General features: G+C 38.9%; 1 protein-coding gene across 1 annotated transcript in view; it reads right to left on the bottom strand.

Annotated features, from left to right (window-relative positions):
• The window catches only part of pde2a (phosphodiesterase 2A), a 116973-nt gene extending 94989 nt beyond the window's left edge, over positions 1 to 21984 (bottom strand). Inside the window, exons 1-2 of the mRNA XM_028573481.1 lie at positions 21870 to 21984; positions 21542 to 21632 (exon numbers count right to left, since the gene is read on the bottom strand). Coding sequence (XP_028429282.1) covers positions 21542 to 21632; positions 21870 to 21904 — 126 coding nt within the window. The 5' untranslated portion in view covers positions 21905 to 21984. The remainder of the gene's footprint in view (positions 1 to 21541; positions 21633 to 21869) is intronic.
• Between the last annotated feature and the right edge of the window lie 1330 nt (positions 21985 to 23314).

The raw sequence follows: 23314 nt of genomic DNA, 5'->3' as shown, positions 1-23314 counted from the left end.
AACTGAGGGGATTATAATCAGAGCAGGGTTAAGTTTAAAATAAAAATGTTTAAATTTAATATATTTTTCTCCTGGTCCTTATTTTAAATAGGTCATAAAAAATATCAATAATTATTGATATCGACCAATATGAAAAACTTATATCGTGATACAGTTTTCAACCATATTGCCCAGCCCTATCTGACAGTGCATTCATTTTATCGCAGGGTTGGTAACACTTTATAATAACCGTCATTAATAGATGGTAAATTGATAGTTAATTAATCTTTAGTTAATTGCCATTTAACTATCATTTTACTGTTAACAAACAATGAAATTATAATTAAAAATGTTTACTAATTATTAGTAGTGCTGTAAATTAACAGTTTATTGTCACACACATTATATCCCTCATATACTATATTAGGTATCGGGTACATTTTTTAAAAAATCTTTAAGAAACCATTTTTAAAACATCTATAAACATTACATAGATAGATGGACCCAGATATTCATATCTATAAACATTACATAGATAGATGGACCCAGATCTTCATAACACTTTTTTTAAGGATTACTAGATGTAGCGAGAGGCGCTCACCAGATCTGCGGTCATTGCTGGAATTGGAGAACAGAAGTTGATCCACGTTTCCCCACTTTTTGCCACAACTGATAAGTTATCTGGACTTCTTTCAGCAGATTGATAGCTGTCCTATAAATTTTTTTATAGACGGTTTACAAGCCATCTAGTAACCCTTAAAAAAGTGAGACACACTGACCAGACGGCCGACCCTCGGCAGAAAAGGCAGTTGGACTGATCAGTCTCCCCGAGTTGGTCAAAACAGTGCCTCGGAACACGCCGAAGCGACGAGACGTAATACGTCTCCATAACAGCAGGCGGCGCTAATCTGTATTGTCGCCAAAAAATTAAAACCGGCAGCTGATTGGACAAACGCGTCACGTGGGTCTGGTTTCTCCGGAAATTCAAAGACAGACTGTCATGGCGGCTTGTTCAGAATACAATCTCATAATGTAAAATAGTTCACCGAAACGTATTTCTGAAAACATTTAAGCGAGAAATAGGCCATGCAGTCGCTGAATCTATCTTCATTTCAGATCAACAAAGGTCAGTTTAAAAGATTTTCGTCAGATTTTGAGAGACTCTAGTCACGTTCATTCCGCTCCCCGTTTCCGGGTTAGCACTCTACCAATCAGATGGGTGATTTGAATCTGACTGCCGGCGGTGCCCGCCCCGCCGATTATACATGTGAAATTGGCCAAAATGAAAGCAGACGGCCCCTCTGACGGATGACGGCACAAAACACACAGAACAGACTTGAGTCGCTGACCTCGCCAGGCTGTCCAACGGCCGATTATCGGCTTGGTGCATCAGCGCCTTTAGGAATATCTGGTCCATCTAGCTATGTAATGTTTAGAGATGTTTTAAAAATGGTTTCTTAAAGGTTTACATTTTGTAATCATTACCTGATACCTAATATAGTATATGAGGGATATAATGTGTGTAACAATAAACTGTTCATTTACAGCACTACTAAGGAAAACGTCTCAAGTCGGACTTGAACCCTGGACTTCTGCGTCGAGGCATACACCTCTATGTGCGCCTGTTCTACCAACTGAGTCAACCCAGCCACAGTAAACATTTTTATTACAATTTCATTGTTTGTTAACAGTAAAATGACAATTAACTAAAGATTACTTAACTCTCAATTTACCATCTGTTAATAACGGTTATAAAGTGTTACCAACCAAGCGATAAAATGAATGCACTGTCAGATTATTATTCCCTGTTTTTCTGAATGCATAGCAGCTTTAACGTGTTCCACAACGTTTGATTTCAGTTCGTCTGAGTTCCACATTAACACAAATTCTGAAAACTGCTTCAGTGACCGTTTCAGCTTGAAGTTCAGATGCACTTGAATGCACCCGAGATGAATGGCTGTGCCGGGGTGGTTCAAAAGATAAGTAAGAAAAGAAGAATGGAGCAAGATGATGGAGAGAAGCCGATTTAGAGATTAATAGAGAAGGAGAGACACAGATGCAGTGAGAGAATAGGAGATGGAACAGATGGAAGGAAGAGAGAGATGGAAACAGAGGAGAAAGTATTATAGTTTAGAAGAAGAACAGGGTGGAGGGGAAGAAATTAAAAAGTGAGGGCAAATGAGAAAAGATGGAAAGTTGAGTGGAATGTGAAGATGAATAGGATCAGAGAAAGCGGCTGAATGAGGCATATCAGGCAAAGAATTGAGACTGAATAGACAGAAGGGAGAAGACAGAAAAAAAATATGAAAAAGAAAGAAAGATAGCGAATCACTGAGAGGAAAAAGTGCAGAAGTGAGGGAAAGAGAAAGGAGAGAGGAGGTAAAGACAAGATGAGGGGAGGGATAGTAATCCTGATAGATGAGTAATGTCAGGTTAATTTCCTAAAGAGCAGAACAAGACAAGGCCTATTTAATAAGTGAAACACACACACACACACACACACAGTGTACTGGGTGTATTGTCTTGATAAAAGATTTCTGAGCCACAGAGTGTGGTTAGAATAGATAAAATATCTCATTCTCATTTGATTTTATTAAACAGGACTGCTATTTAACATGTTGCCTTTTGTCCAATAGTGAGTGAGTGTGTGTGTGTGTGTGTGTGTGTGTGTGTGTGTGTGTGTGTATGCGTGCTTGTCATGCTCAGCACAGGTGCCAGCAGTTTAACTGCATTTCCGAGATCCGAGGCATAAATGTGATTTTGTCAGCATAGTAATAAGGAACCGTAACAAAATATCATAATAAAACGTCGTAATATGATCATGATTATTATATTATAGGACATTTGTGTTTGCTTTGTCTGTGCCTTCCTTTCTTTATTGTAATCTATGTACGCAGCTGCCAGCCTGTCGGTCTGCCCGCCTGTCTGTCTGTCTTCCTGTAAACGTGTGCATTTGTGTGACTCGTAACTGCCCCCAAGCCCATTTCTCAAGGGAGCAATACAATTGGTGGTATAATCAATGGCCACCTGGCTGCTATTGGCTAATCAATGCCAGGGTAAACAATAATATTAGCTCTTTGGAAGATGCAGATAATTGACTGTAAAGGCTTGACAGGCGAGTGATGCATCGTGTAAGTGCATGCTGGGAAAAGGACACAGAGACACAGATGGCTGCAGAGCAGCAGATGGAGAAATGGATGGACAGAAACAGAATGAGATGCAGGAAGTGAAAGCGGAAACAGAGACAGAAAGGAAAATGGTGAAATAAAACAAACCACACAGGTCAGGGATTAGAGATCATGGAAAGGTTCGTTGATGTTTGGTTGACTCTTGGCTCTTTAAGTAATTAACCTTACTTAACACTGTATTGTAATGCCTGGCATAACACTTGGGAGGCAATCAGCTGCTGAATCAAAGTGGACACTTGGAAGCTATTGTAGTTCAAACTAACAACCCAGCTCTTCTTCTATTTACACCAAAGAAATGTTGCTTCTTCTTTGATGAACATAGCACACATAACTTCCTGTGTTGTGCCAAAACATGCTCTTGCCAACTTGCATTCATTAAAGGAAACATTTGGTGCGAAATATGATGAAATATGACACAGGGTGCTTTTTTAAAACAGGTGTTTGTGCAACATTTTCTCCTAGAGATTACGTTTACATACTACTCATATCACTACACGTATTGTCGACATAATGAGAAAATGTTGCCAATTTGCTAAATGTTGTTTAAAAGCACTTGGTTTAGCAAAAAACTCATGGTCTTGGATAATTAGAAAAAGTGACTTGAAGTATGAGACAGGAGGTGTTTATTTTCATTAATATTTAAGCGAAAGCATCAAATTCCAGTTCTTTGTTTGCCCATCATCAACCCCAATCACCAATGTATCGCCACTTCCTACACTACAGAATAAACATACTAAAGGCAGCAACTTAGTTTCGCTACAAAATGTAATTGAAAAACCATATATATACATACATACATACATACATACATACATACATATCTTTCTTGTATTTCATGGGCACATTTTGCTATTTTGGATAGTATTTCTCTCATTATAGTGGCCAAATGGCCTAAAAAACAGCAGAAGAGTTGTTTAAACTTTTGATGTAACATATCAGTGACAGACATCAGGCTTACCTGTATCTCAGATATGAAGAAAAAAGGTAAAAGTTCAGATGATCTTATAGGGAGAAATCTATTGTCGCAGGGGAAGATACCAATTTCTCCAACACAGCTACAAGTATTAATTTTATGATCATTGTCCTCTTAGTCTACATGTAGAGTAGAGAAAAACTCTAAAAGTACAAGAGGCTGAAAGGCATTCAAGGAAATGAATTTTGAATTAATTTCAATAAACGGCTTGCATTCTTTACAATACTGTGCAAGGCTTGTTTTAAGACCAGCAATAGCAAAAAATAACATACAGAAAGATCAAAGTGAAGACACAGCAGCAGGAAATAAATTCTTTATGGCACAACACAGAAAAAAAAGCTATCCCACGGTGGGTGTAGAGAACAGTAAACACTGTGAAAGCTTTCATAAACTGGGGTCAGTTCACAAAAGAGAGTAAAGGTTAGCTTAGCCTGTTGTAACAGTAGCAAAAATGATTATTCAAAAAAATTGTAAAAAAAAATGTATGTTACGCAATGTTGCTTTAAATATGTAATAGCTTCAAGGCATTTTGATACATGCAGGTGTTACAGGTGGAGAACATTTGATGACTAAATTAGATTTTATAAATCCTATACATTTGATGCAAGGTTATATACATACAAACTGATGACTAACCACAGGCAGTCACACTAAAAGCGATGACTCGTACACAGCAGCAAAGACACAGTAATTTGCTGCATCATAAAGTCAGTGGAGGAGGATAATACACTAATGTAAAGGCTTAATTGTTTAATCTCTCAGTGTGCTGAGTGTGTATTCATACACATACATTCACTCACGTATTAAATTGTGTGAAAAGCAGAAATGTTACAGTTTATGTCACTGAGAGTGTGATAATGAGGTGGCTGAAGCAGTAAAAAAGTGAGATGACTGTTAGGCTTGTAAAACTGATAATGCATTAAATATGCATGTCAAAAACTCAATCCACGTCTTGCCACTTCATTTAGGCTACTGGCATTTGATTCCATCATACCCGACACTTTCAGTGCTATTATTTTCCAACGTAGAAGACAAAACAGCTGGAATTAATAATACTGATAACAGTCAGTAGATTCCTGACAAAGTAAAAATTAGGGATGCACCGAATCCAGATTTTGGGGTTCGGCCGAATACTGAATCCACTGGTTACGATTCTGCCAAATCCGAAACCGAATACCGAATCCTAATCCCATCCTTAGTCCATTAACACAGCAAACACATTAATGAAGTAAACAACGTCCACAGCCTCTAAAATAGTTAAATGTAACAACTTAATGTTGAATTCACACGCTCTTTTCACATCGCTATCACCAGATGAGTGACAATTTTGTTTGGCAAATTTTCGCTAACCAGTGTATGATGAAGGCATGTTGGGTGGGTGAAATTAGAAAGCTAACGTTAGCTAACGAGCAGAAGCCGGCCGTTCGGTCGCTCTGCTTCCACTGTAGAGAGAACTGGGGAACTACCGATGAAAATTAGCACTTTTGAGCTAACTCGGGCACATTTACATTGTTTTAATGTTGATTAATGTTCACTGTCCCCTTTCAAATAAAGAAATAATAACGGCTGACAGCCCGGGAGAGGAACTGTTTGGTTAACACAAGTTTTTAGCTGTGTCGGTCCTTCCTTTGCCGTACCTGGGGTTGCTACATTTTGGCTGTTGTCTGTGGATGCGCGGCTCGTATTCTTTCGGATGTTTCACGCGCAGGTGTTTTGGCAGGGTCAATGTTCTGTGTTGTTTGGGGTCGTTGCCGACGCGGGACAGCTGGTGAAGCTGGTGTAGGAGTTTGTCTATTTTGACAACACATACCTGATCAAGATGATGACGATTTTACATGATGGTTGCTATCTTTCATTCAATACCTTTATTTATAAAATTTTAAATTTTTTTTTTCTTTCTTTCTTTTTTTTTTTTAAATCTTTAATGAGTTTTAGGTCTGGAAATAAGGTGTATTGAGTTAGCAATCCCATCAGTACTGGAATAAATTTCTGTCATTTATTTTTCATTTTATATCACAGCCCTCAGGAAGCATTTAGTTACATTGTGGATGTAAAGTGGCATGAGTGGAAACACAACAAAATCCTTCCGTTTTTTAACAGGCTGGGACACATTAGTTTGGTTTTATGCCTTTCAGTCTTTTTACATTGTGTTAACAGAATGGGTTCTTTCAAATTTGGCTCCTGTTGCTGAAACTACCTGCAATGTATTAAATAACTGAGTGTGAATACATTTAGTAATGTTTTTGAACCCGTAAACATCAAGAGTAAAGAGCTGGAGGGTCCATGCCTGATAAAAACAAAGTGAAGAGATGGAGAGCGTCAACATCACTCTGACATTTTAGCTGCGTTTAAGCTGAATGACACATTAGACACACACTGTTCTGCATGCCTGTCGAGTGGTTTAGCAGTTATATATTTGGACGTGGATTGCAGTTGAGCCCCTGAAACCCAGCATGGCAAGACTCTTCAAAGGATGAGTAGCTCTAAGAAGTTCAAGAGTATCTAGTTGTCATGGAAATGTGTGTGATATGTCTTAATATGGAGACGCCCCTAGTTAACTTTTTGTTTTGGTTGATGAGCTGCCAAGTTGCATCATGGACGAGCAGACAGTAGAGACATGAAAAGCTTCGGTGTTGTTCAAGATCCAATAGCTTATGTCAAAGTCAGGGCCAACTGCAGGTCGACAGAGGTTAGTCAAAATAACATAAACTCTCTTCATGAAGTTAATAAATCATCTTTGCATTCATCATTCGCTCTTGGTTAGTTTCTATTAGCGAAATCTTTATTTCTCTTTGGTAAAGCAGTTTGTCTGTGTTTGCTGTTATCATTTTCTTCACTCATGAAATAATTTTTCAGTTGAATGGACTGATACACCTGCAATTTGGGCACATCTCTTCTTCGCATCTCTTAGTGGTCTCCTGTGGCCTTGAAAACTCACATATCAAAGTGCTGATTGCCAGGCCGCTTTATAGCTGATTCAGTACAATATTACCCACTCTGGTCTGTTTGTAATTGTAATTTATATTCTTTTAAAGTTAAAGTACTTTTTATGAAGTGCTTAGTATATTTAGTAGGGCTGGGCTTTAAAAAAAATTAATTTTCTCTTTCAAATCGATTTTCATTTGAATGATCCGATATTGATTCATTAAATCCCTAGGTTATCTTTTAATATATGCCTTTCCTTGTGGCTGCGTGACCTTTAACACGGTTAGTCTCCAGTGGCCAGCCTTTTGGTTCTTTGCGCAATTAGACGTCTGCAACGTCACAGGGTAAACATGCCACGTGGCACTTTCTAAAGCCACGTGGTGTGTTATCGCGAGGCTACGTGTTATCACAGGGCTACGGTTGGGTTTAGGAAACGTCACACGCAGGTTGGGTTTAGGAAAATAACTGGTTGGGTTTTGGAAAAGAAGAACAGGGTTGGGATTAGGAAAACAACAAATTTGGGAAGGAAACATCACACACAGGACACGTAGTTAAACGTGGGACGCGATCCCCGCTCGCCCATGGGTGAAAGTCCTGAGTTTTACCCATTCTCCACCCCGACCAACATGGATTTTTGCTCTTTCATACTACTTCCTACGGTGTCAATTCACACGCAATTGCAAGGTAATGTAAGTAAATGGAGGCCAAACAGAGTTGATAAACACAGCGGCCTCTAGCTCACCCAGTAAGAGCCCTCGCCCCAAGTAGGCTGAGTCCTTTGCAGCAGCCCAAGTTCAAATCCAACCTGCGGCCTTTGCTACGTGTCATCCCCCATCTCTCTCCCCCTTTCATGTATATCCACTGTCACTATAATAAAGGGAAAAGCCCCAAAAAATAAGCTTAAAAAAAAAAGTTTGTAAATATTTGTATTGGAACTGAAATATCCCTGATCAAATCAATATTGAATCGGAACGAATTGGGAAATCAATCAGTGGCGATACCCATCCTTAATGTTTAGTCTACTTCCACTTCTTTCAAATAAGTCACATTATTTTTTTACATTTAACACAATTGCGCCACACTCTTTCAAAAACTTTCAGAAAATGCTTTTTTTCTCTCCAGACAAGATTATTCTTTTACACTAGTAGCAGGAATGCAATTTAAGATTACATTTCAAAAACAAACCCAAGCACATAAAACAATAAAACAGCTGCAACTTCAAGTGCTTTATTAAAGCAGATTCAATGAAAACATGGGTATATCTCACATAACGTAGCTAATTTAACTCACATTTATGAAGCGTCTGTTGACATCAATCACGCACTGCACGTGAACTACACAAATTTCCTCTCAGAATTAATTTTCAAACTTTTTTCAGGATAATTGTATGTTAAAGCTGTACACATCAAAATTTGAAACTGGGGAAGACGTATTTGTGATGTGAATCTGTTTGCTTGAGGCCTGACTGGTCCATTTATTCTCAGTCAGAGCAGCAAAGGGGAGTCATCTCAGTGTGCAGCTTTTGCGACTTCACAAATTATTTATCAGAGTAACACTGTGCTTCAATTTCACATAATGTTAACCACACAAATATTTGTGTTATCACCGATAAAACCGTCATAACCTCTGCATCAACACTGCAGGTGACAGCAGCTACACCCTCAGGCAGAAACTCCTAATCAAAACACCATATGATTCTCGTGCTGCAGCCCATATGCCGCTGGTGATGCCTCGATGCACTCGGTGGCTCGCTGCTATAACTCCCATTTAAACTCTGACGAAAATATCAGAGCGTATGCTGAGCTTTAAGGCCTCCCTTTCCTACCTGACATTTGGCCTGATGACTGTGAACAACATCCCCACCCACCATATCAAACAAGTCATCCTTCCGCAATGTGAGTCCATTATCTGCAAAGAGTTATAGAGCAGTGAAATGGTGTAGTTTTAAGTCTGTTTGGCACTTTGTTTGGCCAAAGTGTTTATTTTTTATATACATCTGTATATTTATTTAGTTGACAGAAACAATGTATCTTTCGTAGCGCGCACAATTAGTTACTTTTTGGATCGTCTTTCTTACAACCTTTATTTCTTTTGAGCTCATCAGTGTTCCACACTCTGGCATGGTTCCATGCAGTCTGCTGGGCCTTCTCCTTCTTCTCCTCTTTCTACTCCTTCTCTGATTCATGGCGGATCGCACACAAACATTTTAAGGTGCATACCGCCAACACCAGGTTACATCAGGTTACATTCTTAGATTAAAGAAAAAAAGAGAAGGAGAAGAAAAAACCTATATTTAATGATCAAACCCTGTATCTTTAAGATTTCTGGTGGTATATAATGATTGTATAACATAACATAACATTGTACAATAAACTAATTGCCTTGAGATTAATGTGGCTATCAAATGTGTGCAAATCAATTCTTTGATCATAATATAATAATTGCAGGATGGGCAATATTAGTATTCTAAAACTGGAATTTGCTTGTGTAGATCTGTGATGTATAATTAAACCACTTCCTAAACCAGTCACGTGGTATGGACGGGCAGCGAGGCTTCGGACGTCATCAATGACGTCATTGGTCTAAAACGATACAAGCCTTCATGGAAAACTGCATGATTTCTCGACATGCGCTCCAAATCCTCGGCACAGAACGTAACATCACTAATTCTCACCGCTTCAAGAGCCTGACATGAGACAGAGTGAGTGTTCGGTTCTTTAAGAATCTCCCCACCGAACGGGGCATCAGGAGAGGACACGTTGTGGTTTTTTATTTACACTGATTGATTGTCCACATACAGTTGTTTAGTCCACAAATGGCAGGTTATAAACCTGTAGAAATAGAAAGGCTATGGTGTAAACAACAATATTAGCCACAGACCTAATATATCATATTCTGAATAATATACAAATGTATATATAGAGAATATAAATTTTAATCTAGGCAGAACTTAATATTATAAATATTATAATGTACATAGTGTTTGAACTCAATGACTAAACAAAGCACATATATCTAAACACAAATTGCACATCAATATCAATGTTACACATTAAACCAGTACCCCAAAACCACAGAGGTGTATGTTGGTCTAAAGTGAAAACAGTGAGTGTAGTTTTAGATAGCGACGCTGTGCACAGCAATCCATTACCAATGTAAAACAATTGACTACATTTCCCATCCAGCACCGCAACCAGCAAGTAGCTTGTGTGACAGTGAGACGCACCAATTTCAAACATTTACTGGAATATAGTCACGGATACTATCGAGTCGACAGCGTTAAACATCAGACTGCAAATAAGGTTTTATCAGCGTGACCAACGTAACAGTTATCAAGCATACAAATCGCGCACATACACATCGGCAGCACAGCAGTAGCGCAACAGACAAACAAACTTAAACCGCAGCTCAATGTAGCGAAACAGCAGCTTACCAGTGGCGCATCTCTCCTGACGAGACAACATGTCGGAACTAGTACTCGGTCCCGTTTATAGCCCATGCTCATTCATTTCTGGATTCTAACACATTGTCTTTTTTCTCTTTTGGGATCTTACTGGTCCACGTTTCAACTCTTGACTGGCCCGTACTTCAATCAGGTAAGTCCCTCCCACCTATTAACCTGCGTTACATCGCTGTTGAACACCCATGACGTAGTGAACGCTACAGTGAGTATGTGACTGATTAGTTCCCTGGTTTATTAGGCTTTTCTTTAAACCAATCACAATTGTCTTGGGTGGTTTAAAGCTCCGGACACAATAACTGTCTCTCTGCAAAATAGCCTCGGGAAGGAAGTTGTTTTAGTGGAACATGTGCTTGTTCAAAAGTTGTTTTAGTCATGCAACAAAAAACAGATAGTCTAGCTAGCAGTGTAGATTTACCATGCAGAGATCTGAGGAGCAGTTAACCATAGTCCTCATAAAAAAAAAGTGGAAGGTAACAGACATCGGGCCAAAAATGAGGGACATCCGGCAGATCTTCCAGCAGCACTGGAGCAATCCCCTAAATGAATCGTCGTCGATATAGACTAGTGACTGATAAACAAGCTGTACAACTGTAGGATTTCAATTCTGCCTAAATAGAGGTACTTCATGTTTTTACTTTTCTTCATGGATAAGACCCCTCTGTTAGTATCTTGGGGAAACTTTCCCAACAGGACTAGTCTGAAAGTGGGGATGCTGCTGGTGGTGGTGGAATAAGTACAGGCTTTTTTATTATATTTTAGCTGCATTTTGGCTTAGATAGCACAGTGGAGAGAAGGGAAGGTTCCTGGCCAGAATTAAACTGGAGACATTGCAGCTGTGATATTCCCAAAAAAACTTTCTTACTAATAGGGCTTTCTTGCATAAAATAACAGGTAGATACACACTTTTATATGCATATAAAAAGTAATAAAGTGCTTTGCAATAAGCATTTATGGTAATTGTGTGAGTTATAGAATATGTTCAAGTGTGTGCAAACATTTACTGACTGGACATTTTGGCGTGCAAAATAGAAATCATTTTTACATTGACTGTCCATAGAGATATAGAAGCTCATATTTGCCTTGCAGTTAACTGTCAGTTTCTCCACAGGGATATCTAAAAGCCACTCACATGTGTTGATGCATCCCCCTTGACACAGCTGAGCTTTTAGAGTAAAAGGTACATAAGCCTGGGGGATGCTGACCTCTGTGACTATGGAAAATTTTAAGCGCTAGCTTGACTGCATGAATGTGTAGGTGTGTGTGTGGAAGTGCGTGTGTGTTTGGAAATGGAAGATCAATCTCCATCATTGGTGCAAATTAGATCAATAAGTCAGTCAACTAAGATCTAAAAAGGTGATACTGTAAAGTGACAAAACATCTAAACAACAAATAAAAACACACCCACACACATAAATACCCTCACAAAGACACACACTTCTGGTGTAAGTGGCTGGTTATTGAAATTGAAAACGAATGGGAAAACTGTAGCATGTTAGGGATACATGAAGGTCAATACTGAGAGTGGCACACTGTGTAGGTGAACCCCCTCGTACATTGCCTGCACAGGCGGACACAAACCGGTTGTGAGCAAGTCAGAGAGAAAGGGACACGCCCTTCTCTTTTAGTTCAATCCCTCTGGGAAATTGCATAGCATACTGACTCTTCTCTCGCTGTTCTTTCACTCACTTCCTCTGCTCTTTTCATTCTTCTCTGCCTTTTATTCTCCCTCCCCTCATTCTCCCTCCCCTTAAAGTCTCCATTCAGTAATGCTGCTATATGAAAGGACTGCAAATTGAATGGGACTGAAAAAGAAAAGCACTAAAACACACAAACACCCCCCAAAAAACACTGCAAGATATTACAAGATAAATGAAAAGTGAAAAATGCATCCTTTTCCACAGGGTTACTTGGAAGTGTTATCTATCCATCTATCCATCTATCTATCTATCCATCCATCTATCCATCCATCTGGTTGCTGTTCTTGTGGTTAGGAAAATGTCTATTACTCATGCTCTCTCTCTCTCTCTCTCTCGCCTGCCTCTGCACTCACATCCTTATCTAACTTGGCCTCTCTGGTGGTGAGCTACACTGCAGCGATGCCAGTTGAAGAGAAAACCATCTACTCTTTTTGTAGAAGGAGCGTGGGCAAGCCACCCACCTTAGATTTTAGATAGATTTTATACATTGGCTTCAGAAACAGTGAAGAAATGTTCTAACTTTCGTGCATGGCTTAATTCACATCCCTATAGGTTAATCTGATTACAGGGCTCATTATCAGCAACCTTTTTTCTCTTAATATTCTTCACTTTTTATGACAAAGATTTTCTGATCTGTATCCATCACAACAGCACCACTAACCACTGTGATCAGTGTCCTTTGCAGCAGGTAACTTATGTGAGAACATAAAATGTGGGTATAAATCTGTTTTCACCAAAAAAGATGAACCCTATTCAGTGTCTATCATGTAGGGAATAGTGAATGAGCAAACAAGGGACTTGTGTCTTTATACATTTGGTTTACATGTAGATATATGGCCACATAAAACATTTTCTGACCACAGCAGTTATCATTCAGTTAAGAAACTTTTCAAGCCTACAAAGGCATGTTTGATGCTAAGGAAAGAGATTTTAGGTGGAATATCACTATAAGAAGTTGCAGAAGGAGAACTTCTCTATAGTCTTTCTGCCTACATGACGTGAATGATGACTCATCAGTTGTTTTTTCTTCTGTTTAGCTTGAAGCGGTGAATGTGCCCTCTAGCCTGACAATTTCACTTCTCTCTCATAGCTTGACATCATTTACTGTAAAGTAGGCTGTACAATAGACAAATTGATAATTTCTCCTTCACTTAGACATACCAGTAATAATTTCAATTTTTGGAATTTTTATTAGTTTTTGCTTGCGATTTTGAAAGTAGAGGAAACACAAGATTAAACAACAATACTGGAAATGTCAAATTTCCCTTAAACTATTTGAGACTTATGGCATGCAGTTGCATAATCATGTTTTTTTTTTTTTTTTAAATACTATCTGCAAGTTATAATAGTTCTTTATAAAACTTGAGAGTTTCAAGAAGTGGCAAGTCACATCATGTAGCAAAAACTGAGCTAGTGAGTCTGGATTACATGGCTTCTATATAGATTATGACTATGACGCCTATGAAAGCATGAGCTACTCATTGGCATTAGAAAAATAATCTTGACAATAGTTGATGGTCATGTCATCTTTCCATAAAATGTTTTAGCAAGGAGAGATTTGACTTTCTCTTTGTATAGACTAAGTCATTGCTAGTTAATTATATATACTTAAAAACTAGTGACTAGAGTTGATATTTCTGTGCACGAGTGGTGCAGAGACAAAACAGTCATTTTCCACCACAGAAACCCAGCGTTTTTCTACCAGCTGTAACAGTGACAAGGACTGCAGTGAAGAGGGATTCCAAATAGGAAAAAGGTGGTTAAAATAACAACAACATAAAATATGTAATGTTCAAGGGAAGAAAGTCAAGCCAAAGACTAATTCTATTGTACATGGCAAATGGTATGTTATTTATATAGCGCGTATATGCCCTGCAGCCATTCTAAGAAAAACACAATGCAAGACCCTGATTAAGAAAAATAACCCACTGCAACACTGTGTGCTGCCTCTCAGTGTGCATCTACTTTGCCTGCTCTTGCCTTGTTATTAATTGTATTAACTCAGCCAAAAGACAGTGAATGTGTCATTATTAGCTAGCCCTTCTGAATGAATGGAGGGCACTCAAGTGCCTACTCATACTTCTTTGAGTTTAGCAAGTCAGTAGGGGGTTTGCACACTAGCAAATATACAACCATACCATACTTTTACCTGCAGATAGATGCATGTAGGCTAGTGGGCTGTATAGGTATGTAGACACACACACACACACACACACACACACACACACACACACACACACACACACACACAAGGAAAGCGAGAACGAGCTTGCTCAATACTCTGCAGGGATCCACTTGAGATCAAATTCAGCAGCAGTGAATAACGCAGACCATTTATCAAAGAAAAATCCCTTACCCTGACACATGCACATACAAACACGAATATATATAGCACTCTCAGAGGGTTGTTGTGAAGTTAAGGTGCCCTTGTGTCGGTGGTCATTTATCAGAATATGCGATTCAAAGCACTGTGGCAGGCAAAGCCCAATGGTGCAAATGTCTTCTTCTCACTTTGAACTCAATAGCACCTAATCGCACACTAACTAAAACACTCTCTTCCCTGTGTTTGGATTTGCATCATTCAGCCATTGTGAACCCTGCAACAGGAGAAATGCCACCACAGCAGGAGAAAGGATGAAATAAACAAAATAACTATATTTTAGCCCAATATGCCATTAACTTTGGAACGGGTACAAATAATACATGTGTTTATTATTATAAAGGCTCCAAACAACCAGCACCAAATAACAGAAAAGCAGAAGCAGAAGCAAGGCTGGAAATATTTCCCTTAACTCCAGACTTACTGCAAATATCTGAGTCAAAAGACTTATATGATTATGTTATGTTAATCACATGCAACAGAATATATATTCAATATTCTTCAGTTACAATAACTGTAATCATAGGTTTTTATTATTCAAATTACTGCTTAAAACTTTAAAAACTTTGGTAATAACATTTAAAATGTTTTTTAGCTACAGCTACTCAACACAAGCATATAAATACACAGTATTATCAGAGATTAAACCAGTTGTAGTTGGTAAACTCTCATAGGCTGAGCCTGAGTAATGTTTTAAGCCAACCACAATACATACCTGATTGACAGAATGATTAATCGGCCGATTTTTGGCATTTTTGTACATAATCGGCATCGGCCAATATCCCAGTATATCAAGCCGATTAATAGGCAGGCGCATCTGCGGGCAGCCTAGTGTTAAAAACATGAATAGGCGACATTTTTTACAGCGCACTCAGACCACCTGCCTCCAGCCCCTCCCCTCGTGAATTCTTGCGCTGTGTGTCTCGCACAACCACTTCAGGCTCCGACGCTACCGTTAGTAGTAGCTAGCATATTGCTGGTGTTCTTGCCTTGGGATTAACTGTACTAATAAAACCGTACAAAACACCGCGGCCACACCGCTGTGGAAGCTCCCCGAATGTCATTTATCAAAGCCTGGTTGTTACCCCTGTGCGTGGCAGTCTCATCCACTCCTATAACGGAGCTAACTGGAGCTAACCACTAACGGAGCTAACTGCTAACCACTTATGGAGCTAATCGTTGCTAACAGAGCCTTCAGTTCTCCGTGCCTGTATCCATTAACTGCATCTATGGACTCGAGCATGAATAAAACCCTTAATTTTATTAAATTGGCTGGACGAGTTTTAAATTACAACTCAGAGTTTTGATCCTAATGAGTGCAACAGGACATGTAACAGTAGGATCCCCAAAACACAGATACAACACTTCAACAAATGAACAATGATCTAACAAACAAGGTGAACAAGAATTGAATTTAGATAACCCTAGTCTGATTTGATTCAACAGGAGTTAGGAGGAAATAGTGTTGAGATTAATAATAACGTCACTTTCTGTGAAGATGTGCAGATTTGTATTCTCAGAAGTTTAATAAATGCTGCTAAGTGCACTAAACTTTATTTTTTCATTTACAAGTTTATTTGACAAAGTTTATTTTCTTCTTACCTGTTTCGTTTATTTAATATATTTTTCATATATTATTTATACAATATACAGTATGTTTTTAAATTATACATTTTTAATTGAATTATACAAGTGTATATTGGTGAAGTGTTCAATAAATGTTTTTGTTGAGAAATTCTGTGTATATTAGTGTTACATTTTATCTTTCAAATAAAAACAAGCACATATAGGCCAAATATCGGGCAAAAAAAATCGGCAGCATTTATCGGCCATCGGCTGACCTTGATTCCTAAAGATCGGCATCGGCCAGAGAAAACCCATATCGGTCGACCTCTAAGAATGATGTTGTGAACTTTAAATTAGGGCTGCTCAATTATGGAAAAAATAATAATCACGATTATTTTGGTCAATATTGAAATCATGATTATTTAACACGATTACTCATTAACATTTGGATATAATGGATGGTGTCCAGGGTATAATCTGTTAGTGTCCTTTATCTCACAGAAAGAAAAAATCAGAATAAAATCTGTTTTACTGTGAATCTGTTCAGCTTTACAGAGATCACACATAACGTTACACAGCTAATGAACAGTTCCAGACATAACACAATGTGCATCTCACATCACATGTTCATTCACTATGACCACTACTACTGTCATTACTAAACATTGTGCCAAAATATCAATAATGTCGCCATCAATGAGCTTATTTGCTAGCTAAATTTAGGAAAAATCCAGCACATAGACGGTACCTTAGAGTAACGTTACGTGAAACAGGTGATTTAACGTCCCTACTCATTTACATACAGTTTAACAACAAAACTAAATGCTGAGGGAACATTACTATGTTTTTTCATGTTGGTTTTGAGCAGTATGCTTATGCACCCCCACTAAGCTGGAAAAAGTTTTAAACAGTAAGTGAATACAGCGTGTCAGGGGAATACAACGTCTATAGAATACAGCGGGGGGGGCAAAGGCAGAGGGACCGAAGGGTTAGCTAACATTAGCTGTTCCCAGACAACTGAGTTGGTTTTGCCTTTTTTTGCTCACCAAATGCTGCTGCCATCTTTACTCGCGCTGAGTTTTTAAATTCCAGCGGATCATATGCACACGACTTGCCTCCCTGACTGTCTTCGGGAGGGGCAGATGTGCGCATGCGCGTGTCATTCAGAACACAATTCAAAATAAGAGTGTTCTTGCAAAACAAAACATGGCAAAATAATCGTTTTTTTTCTCTTATTTTGGTGATTGTTGGGAGCCAAAATCGAAATTGAAATCGAAATTCAATTAATTGCACAGCCCTACTTTAAACTGACATTTAACTCACAATTGTACAAAGACATTAAAAGCAAATGAAAATTAACAATTTGACCTTGTTTTACAGCAGGATATATGATGTTCACTATAAATAAAGCTTAAAACAGTAGGAAGCTCCCAACATGTATTAATTTACTGGTTCAAGAAAGTAGACCCAACTAAACAGATCCATACAACTTTAGCTACACATACAGAGGGCTGATATCTGCTGACTTTTGTGGTGTTTTATTTACAAATTATTATTGATGCATAATGTTTACTGTTGGATGCCCATCTTGTCTGTTTCCTCTGTCTGGGAATCAACACTCATCAGTAATTTTGCTGCATAGAGGAGAGTTTTTCTTTTGAAATGCAGCTCAGGTGGGTGGTATTTTAAGGGCTGCTCTGTGCTCTCACCATGATCAGATGGAGGACAAAATTAGCTAGCAAATCCTAAATTTAAAAGAGAAATGTACACAAGACACAACACTTTCTTAGAAAATTTTGTTTATGTGCATTTATCTACTTTATAGAGAACAAACCTGGCTGAATCCATCCATATGAATTAATTATATGCACATACACAAAGAAACAAACAAATTACTTAGATTTCATGTTTCTCATTTGAAATCATGGCATATACAGTATGTTCATAATGCAATATAAACCCAGACACTGAAATTGTCTGGACACAATACTGTACTTTTTCTGATCAAATACAGAAAATTAAACAAAGTCTGCAAGCTAGTTCACACACACCACTCAACTTGCGCTGTGCTCTAGATCGGCTGATGCACCAACCAAGCTCGCCTACTCCCATTACCAAATGGGCGATCGATTTAAGCTGTCAACTCACTGCACATTCTCCGCTGCTGCAGCTCCTACTCATGCATGTCAAGCCCTACCTGTTATCTTCGACTCCCTCAGCGTTTGTTCTCAATAACGGTGTTGGGAATTGGAGAACGTTGTAGATCCTGCTTCCAGTATTTTAACTCGAGCAGTGATCAATGCGATAAAACCGAAAAGAGGAGGACACACTTGATGGATATAAACTGCACGACTGACACTATTTGGAGCTGTATGTGGCCACAAAAATGTGGTAATACTGTGGTCCACTTTGTACTCCATAAGAGATTCACTCTCCTTTTTGTTTTGTATGCTCAGCAGAGCTGTGTATCTTCGCCTTCAGTTTGAAGACTTTGTACTTACAGCATTAGATTAATACGTTTTTTGGTTTCAAGTATCACTGAGGTGTTATTTAGATCTCGATTGGATGTGACAAGCTGTGCTGTGCTGTCACCTTTATGTAAGGCACAGGCTGTAGTATTGTTACTTTTTTTGTAACAATACTACAGCCACCAAACAGGATCCACTACTTCTGCAGGTTTTAAGGTCATGTAATACAATGGTTCTCTGGTACAGTAGTACACTACCTACATAGGTCACTATTCCTGGGTTGCCATTGGAGACAATCTGTTTCAATCTTAAGCATTGAATGCTCACCCACAACGGGCTCCATTGCTGTGTGTGCTTGACTAAATGTGCTGAATATCAAGCTTATCAATTTCATGTCTTCCTGAAAATTGACCATGTAGAATATTGATGGTCCACTGGTGTGTGGCTGTTGAAGATCTTACTGTTATTGAATTTTGGTGGTTTTAAATTCAGCTTTACTAAATTCATTCATTCAGTATGTGGTTTAAAATGAATTCATGTGGAGAAACACTATGACAGCAAGAAATAAAATTAATTGCCTTTAGTGTTATGACTGTATGCACACCGACAAGGGAAACACTGATCTGGAATAATAACATCAAATCGTTGTGGTCAGATCAGAATAACAATTCCACCTGCAAGGACAGACACGCACACGAAGGCAGGCAGACACAAGCAATTGTAATGCAATAGTCATCACAATGTGCCACTTGTTTTTATTCCAAGTTTCATCATTCGGTCATTTTCAGATACATACACACACACACACACACACACACACACACACACACACACACACACACACACAACACACAAATAATTATAATTGTGTTTATGTTCCAATGGCCTTTTTCCGCATCAATATTCAGCCCAGAATTTTTCATTGCTTTTAACACACCATATTTTCTGAATGAGAAACATCTGACCGACAGGCGGTGAGATGTTACTGTTTGTAACGAACATTAAATTTGGTTTACCAAAGATACTAGCAAAGCAATACAGTACCAAAAAAAGCACAGCAGAAATGTCAGATAGGTCAGACTTCTGTATTTATATATATCTTTAAACGTTACATCACATATCTCCACAATTCGAATCAACAGCCAGTTGTCTACCCGAAAGAGATTGTTGTGTAAGCGCATTGTCACGGTGATTCACGGTCATTTAAAAGGTGCACACACTTGTTGAGCCTTACACAAACTACACAGAAAGTGCATAATTTAAGGCTCAGATTGAAGCACAGTATAGGAATATGAAACAAAAATGTGCATTGACACACAAACGCCGAGGACAGCAGAGCTTTTAAAATATATATATATATATATATATATATATATATATATATATATATATATATATATATTTTTTTGAGATGTATTTTGTGTAATTTTAGAGGAAGTAGGCAGTCCCTCCCTCACAAACACACAAGCACGTAAGCACAAACCCCGATGCCCTGCCAAGTTAATCCTCACATCTGTTCTGCTGGAGACTGCGAAGAGATTAACCTGATGCTTTTACCCCATTATTGGCTCACACGCACAAACCCATGCATACATTCACTATATATATGATATATACTGTATATGATTCATATCAGCCCACATGCAAGCCTTTGTGGACACCTTGACATCTTTGTCATAATTTGTCAATTCAGAGGACAAGAGTCATGACACATCAAAACCTCAAGAGACAAATCTGTAAAACCTCTCTGATCACAAGTTATTCCTTGAAACACACATTTGAAACCTTAACAAGTGTAATTCTTGAATGCATCTCCTGCAGGTGGCGCTGCACACGCTGCACATTCACCAGCAGCAAATCAAAGAAAGTATTACAATATCGGGGATGTTTCAGCAACGAGGAGTCAGCAACAAGAACGCACGCGTAGGAATGCAGTTGGACAAGACTTTCAGCAACGACTGACTGCGGAAATGCGTATGTGGAGGGCTGACTCAGAAGTACATTAGCACCGTAACAACAGATACACACACACACTCCAGTAAAAGGTTAAATAAGTAAAATGTTTCATATAATTGTATTGTTGTGCATATAATTGATCTTTACCCTGCAACACAGACTACACGACTAATGAGCATTTCTTCATATTGTTTATGTGATTGTTTATCTCTTTCTTGTATGAATGGCAAAATTTGTGCATGTAGGGTTGTGTGTCATCAATGTGCGTGCACATGTGCCTGCGTCTCTGTGAGTCGAGGTAATTGGATCTGAGCGGAACATGTCGACACTGGCAGCCAATCAAACGTTCTTTTTTTTCTATTTTGCGGCCAACAACATTAAATCCCTCTGCAATATAAATCACAAATGCAAGCACATGCAAAACACACTCTTGTGCTCACACTGTACAGACACACACACACACACACACACACACACACACACACACAAGCCCCAAGCAAGTAATACGTATCTCACCGAATAAATCAACAGAGAAACAGAGAAAGCTGCAGCAACAGGAGCTGAAACTTACCTCCGCCAGACAAAAGTTACTTTTGTGTGTGTGTGTGTGTGTGTGTGTGTGTGTGTGTGTGTGTGTGTGTGTGTGTGTGTGTGTGTGTGTGGAATAAAGAAAGAGGGAGATTGAGGGACAGGACAAGATAAGAAGCTCATAAAAGAAAATTCCATCTCAAAAGGGATTTTGAGACTGATTACATGAAAAGAAAACTAGGAGAGTACAGTATATTGAAGGGAATGTATCCCAGCCGCTGTAGTTGTTACAGACTGGACAAAATAAATACAAAATTGAAAGGAAGAAGGTAGAGAGAAGAGAGAGCATGAAACATACAGCATCCTGTTGTTCAGACAGCGGGGACAAGAAAGAAGAGAATAGAAGACTAAATCCTACCTGGAGTTGTTCGGACAACGTGGTGGACTGTCTGGTAGTCAGGGCTGGAGCTGAACTCTCCTCAGGACGCAGAAACACTTGCTGACCACGTCTGCAGGCATCAAAAATAACAGTCAGGACCCTCTGTGTGTATGTGTTTGTGTTTGAGTCAGCTGTTACAGTCTGAATGATAAGCTGCTTGAAAAGGAATATTTTTCACACACACACACACACACACACACACTCAACTTATCGTTTCCCTGAAGTGAGGAGTGTAGGAATTTAAAGGTGTGCGTGTGAGGGAATGTAGGGGAAAAGGTGAGCGTGTTTATGTGTGTGAAGTCCTTACAGGTCCTTTCCTTTCTTCCTTTCGAGCGCAGTCATGTCATCTCGTCCTGTTGTACGCAAAGAGAGCGCTGGAGTCACACACACATTCACACACACAGCGACGCACCGATGTACACACTTGCACCGGCAGGCTGAGACACACACTGGGATTTTAACACCACGAGCTGCAATGCATAGAGTGAACACAGTCCCTCCTCCTCTCTCCTCCCACCTCTCTGTCTCTCTCTGTCTCTCTCTCTCTTTTTCTCTGCTTCTCCTCTGGGTCTTACTGCCTCTCTCAACCCTCAACCTGTTTCACTTTCCTACTGTCTGTATATGAGCCAGCATGGTATGCACACAAAAAAATACACATACTACAGGTACAGTACATGCTTGACTCACTTTGACCAAATGGGAGGCAGTGGAGTTATGAATCCAATTGCAAATATTTAGAAGGATTTAATAGGATTTTACAGATTTTCACCAAAGAATTTACTTTGTGAAATGCTGTTTTTCACCTAGATTTTGGACACTGTTTTCCTCACAAAAAAGACCCCCCAAACATTTAAAAATGATCATTGTTAACGTTTTCTTGACAGGCGTACTCTTGTGAACATGCAAATTATGACGGTGCAAAACCGCTACGTCTGACTTTGACGTGGTTTGCATCCCACCAACATCCCATCCTACCAACAGTTAACGTTGGTGTCTGAAGTAGTGTGTCACGATACTGTAATTTTTAACTTCAATACAATACCTTGAATAATATTGATATTCAATACCATTCATATATTATCCACAGGCATAATCATAATAATAATAATTTCCTTGTTCATTTGCTTCAAATGTGAAGTATTTCCAAACAGCACTCTGCTGTTTTCTTTGTCAATCAAAACCAGTAGCGGAAGCTCTGCACTAGCCATCTTTAATGAGCTCACACAAAAACAATACCTGCAAATGACTACATTAAATAAGAGTGAATGAGACTAGTGACATGAAGACAGCACTGCGAGTGAGTGACAGGAGGTGGGGCTTGTGGGCACTGCAGCGGCACGTGTCAACTTACTGTTGGAAATAAGAGAGAATAAAAATAGTGTGGCCAATAGATAGATACATTTTTATTATCCCCTTTTTGTCTTGGACAAACAATATCTGCTGTTAAAGAATTCAACACAACAGAGTGTATACATACATACATACATACATAAAGTACACAGACACAGACTGCTGCATCACACTGCATGGACATGCTCATGTTGTATGCAGAGACTGCCACTAGCCACTAACAAAATTGCACACTGCCTGTTGTACAACACAACAATAGACGGTGTGTGTCTGTGTCGCTGCTTGAAGGACTCAATGAGTATTGAAGCCGTTTCAAATATATTCAGAATCAATATATATTAAAAACAAAATCTACATTTTTGACAACACTAGTCTGGAGACTGTCTGGAGACTGCATCTCCT

Source organism: Perca flavescens, chromosome 3, assembly GCF_004354835.1.
Source record: "Perca flavescens isolate YP-PL-M2 chromosome 3, PFLA_1.0, whole genome shotgun sequence".
Taxonomy (NCBI): domain Eukaryota; kingdom Metazoa; phylum Chordata; class Actinopteri; order Perciformes; family Percidae; genus Perca; species Perca flavescens.
The sequence above is the reverse complement of the archived record's forward strand: the minus strand, read 5'-3'. Positions and strand labels throughout refer to the sequence as shown.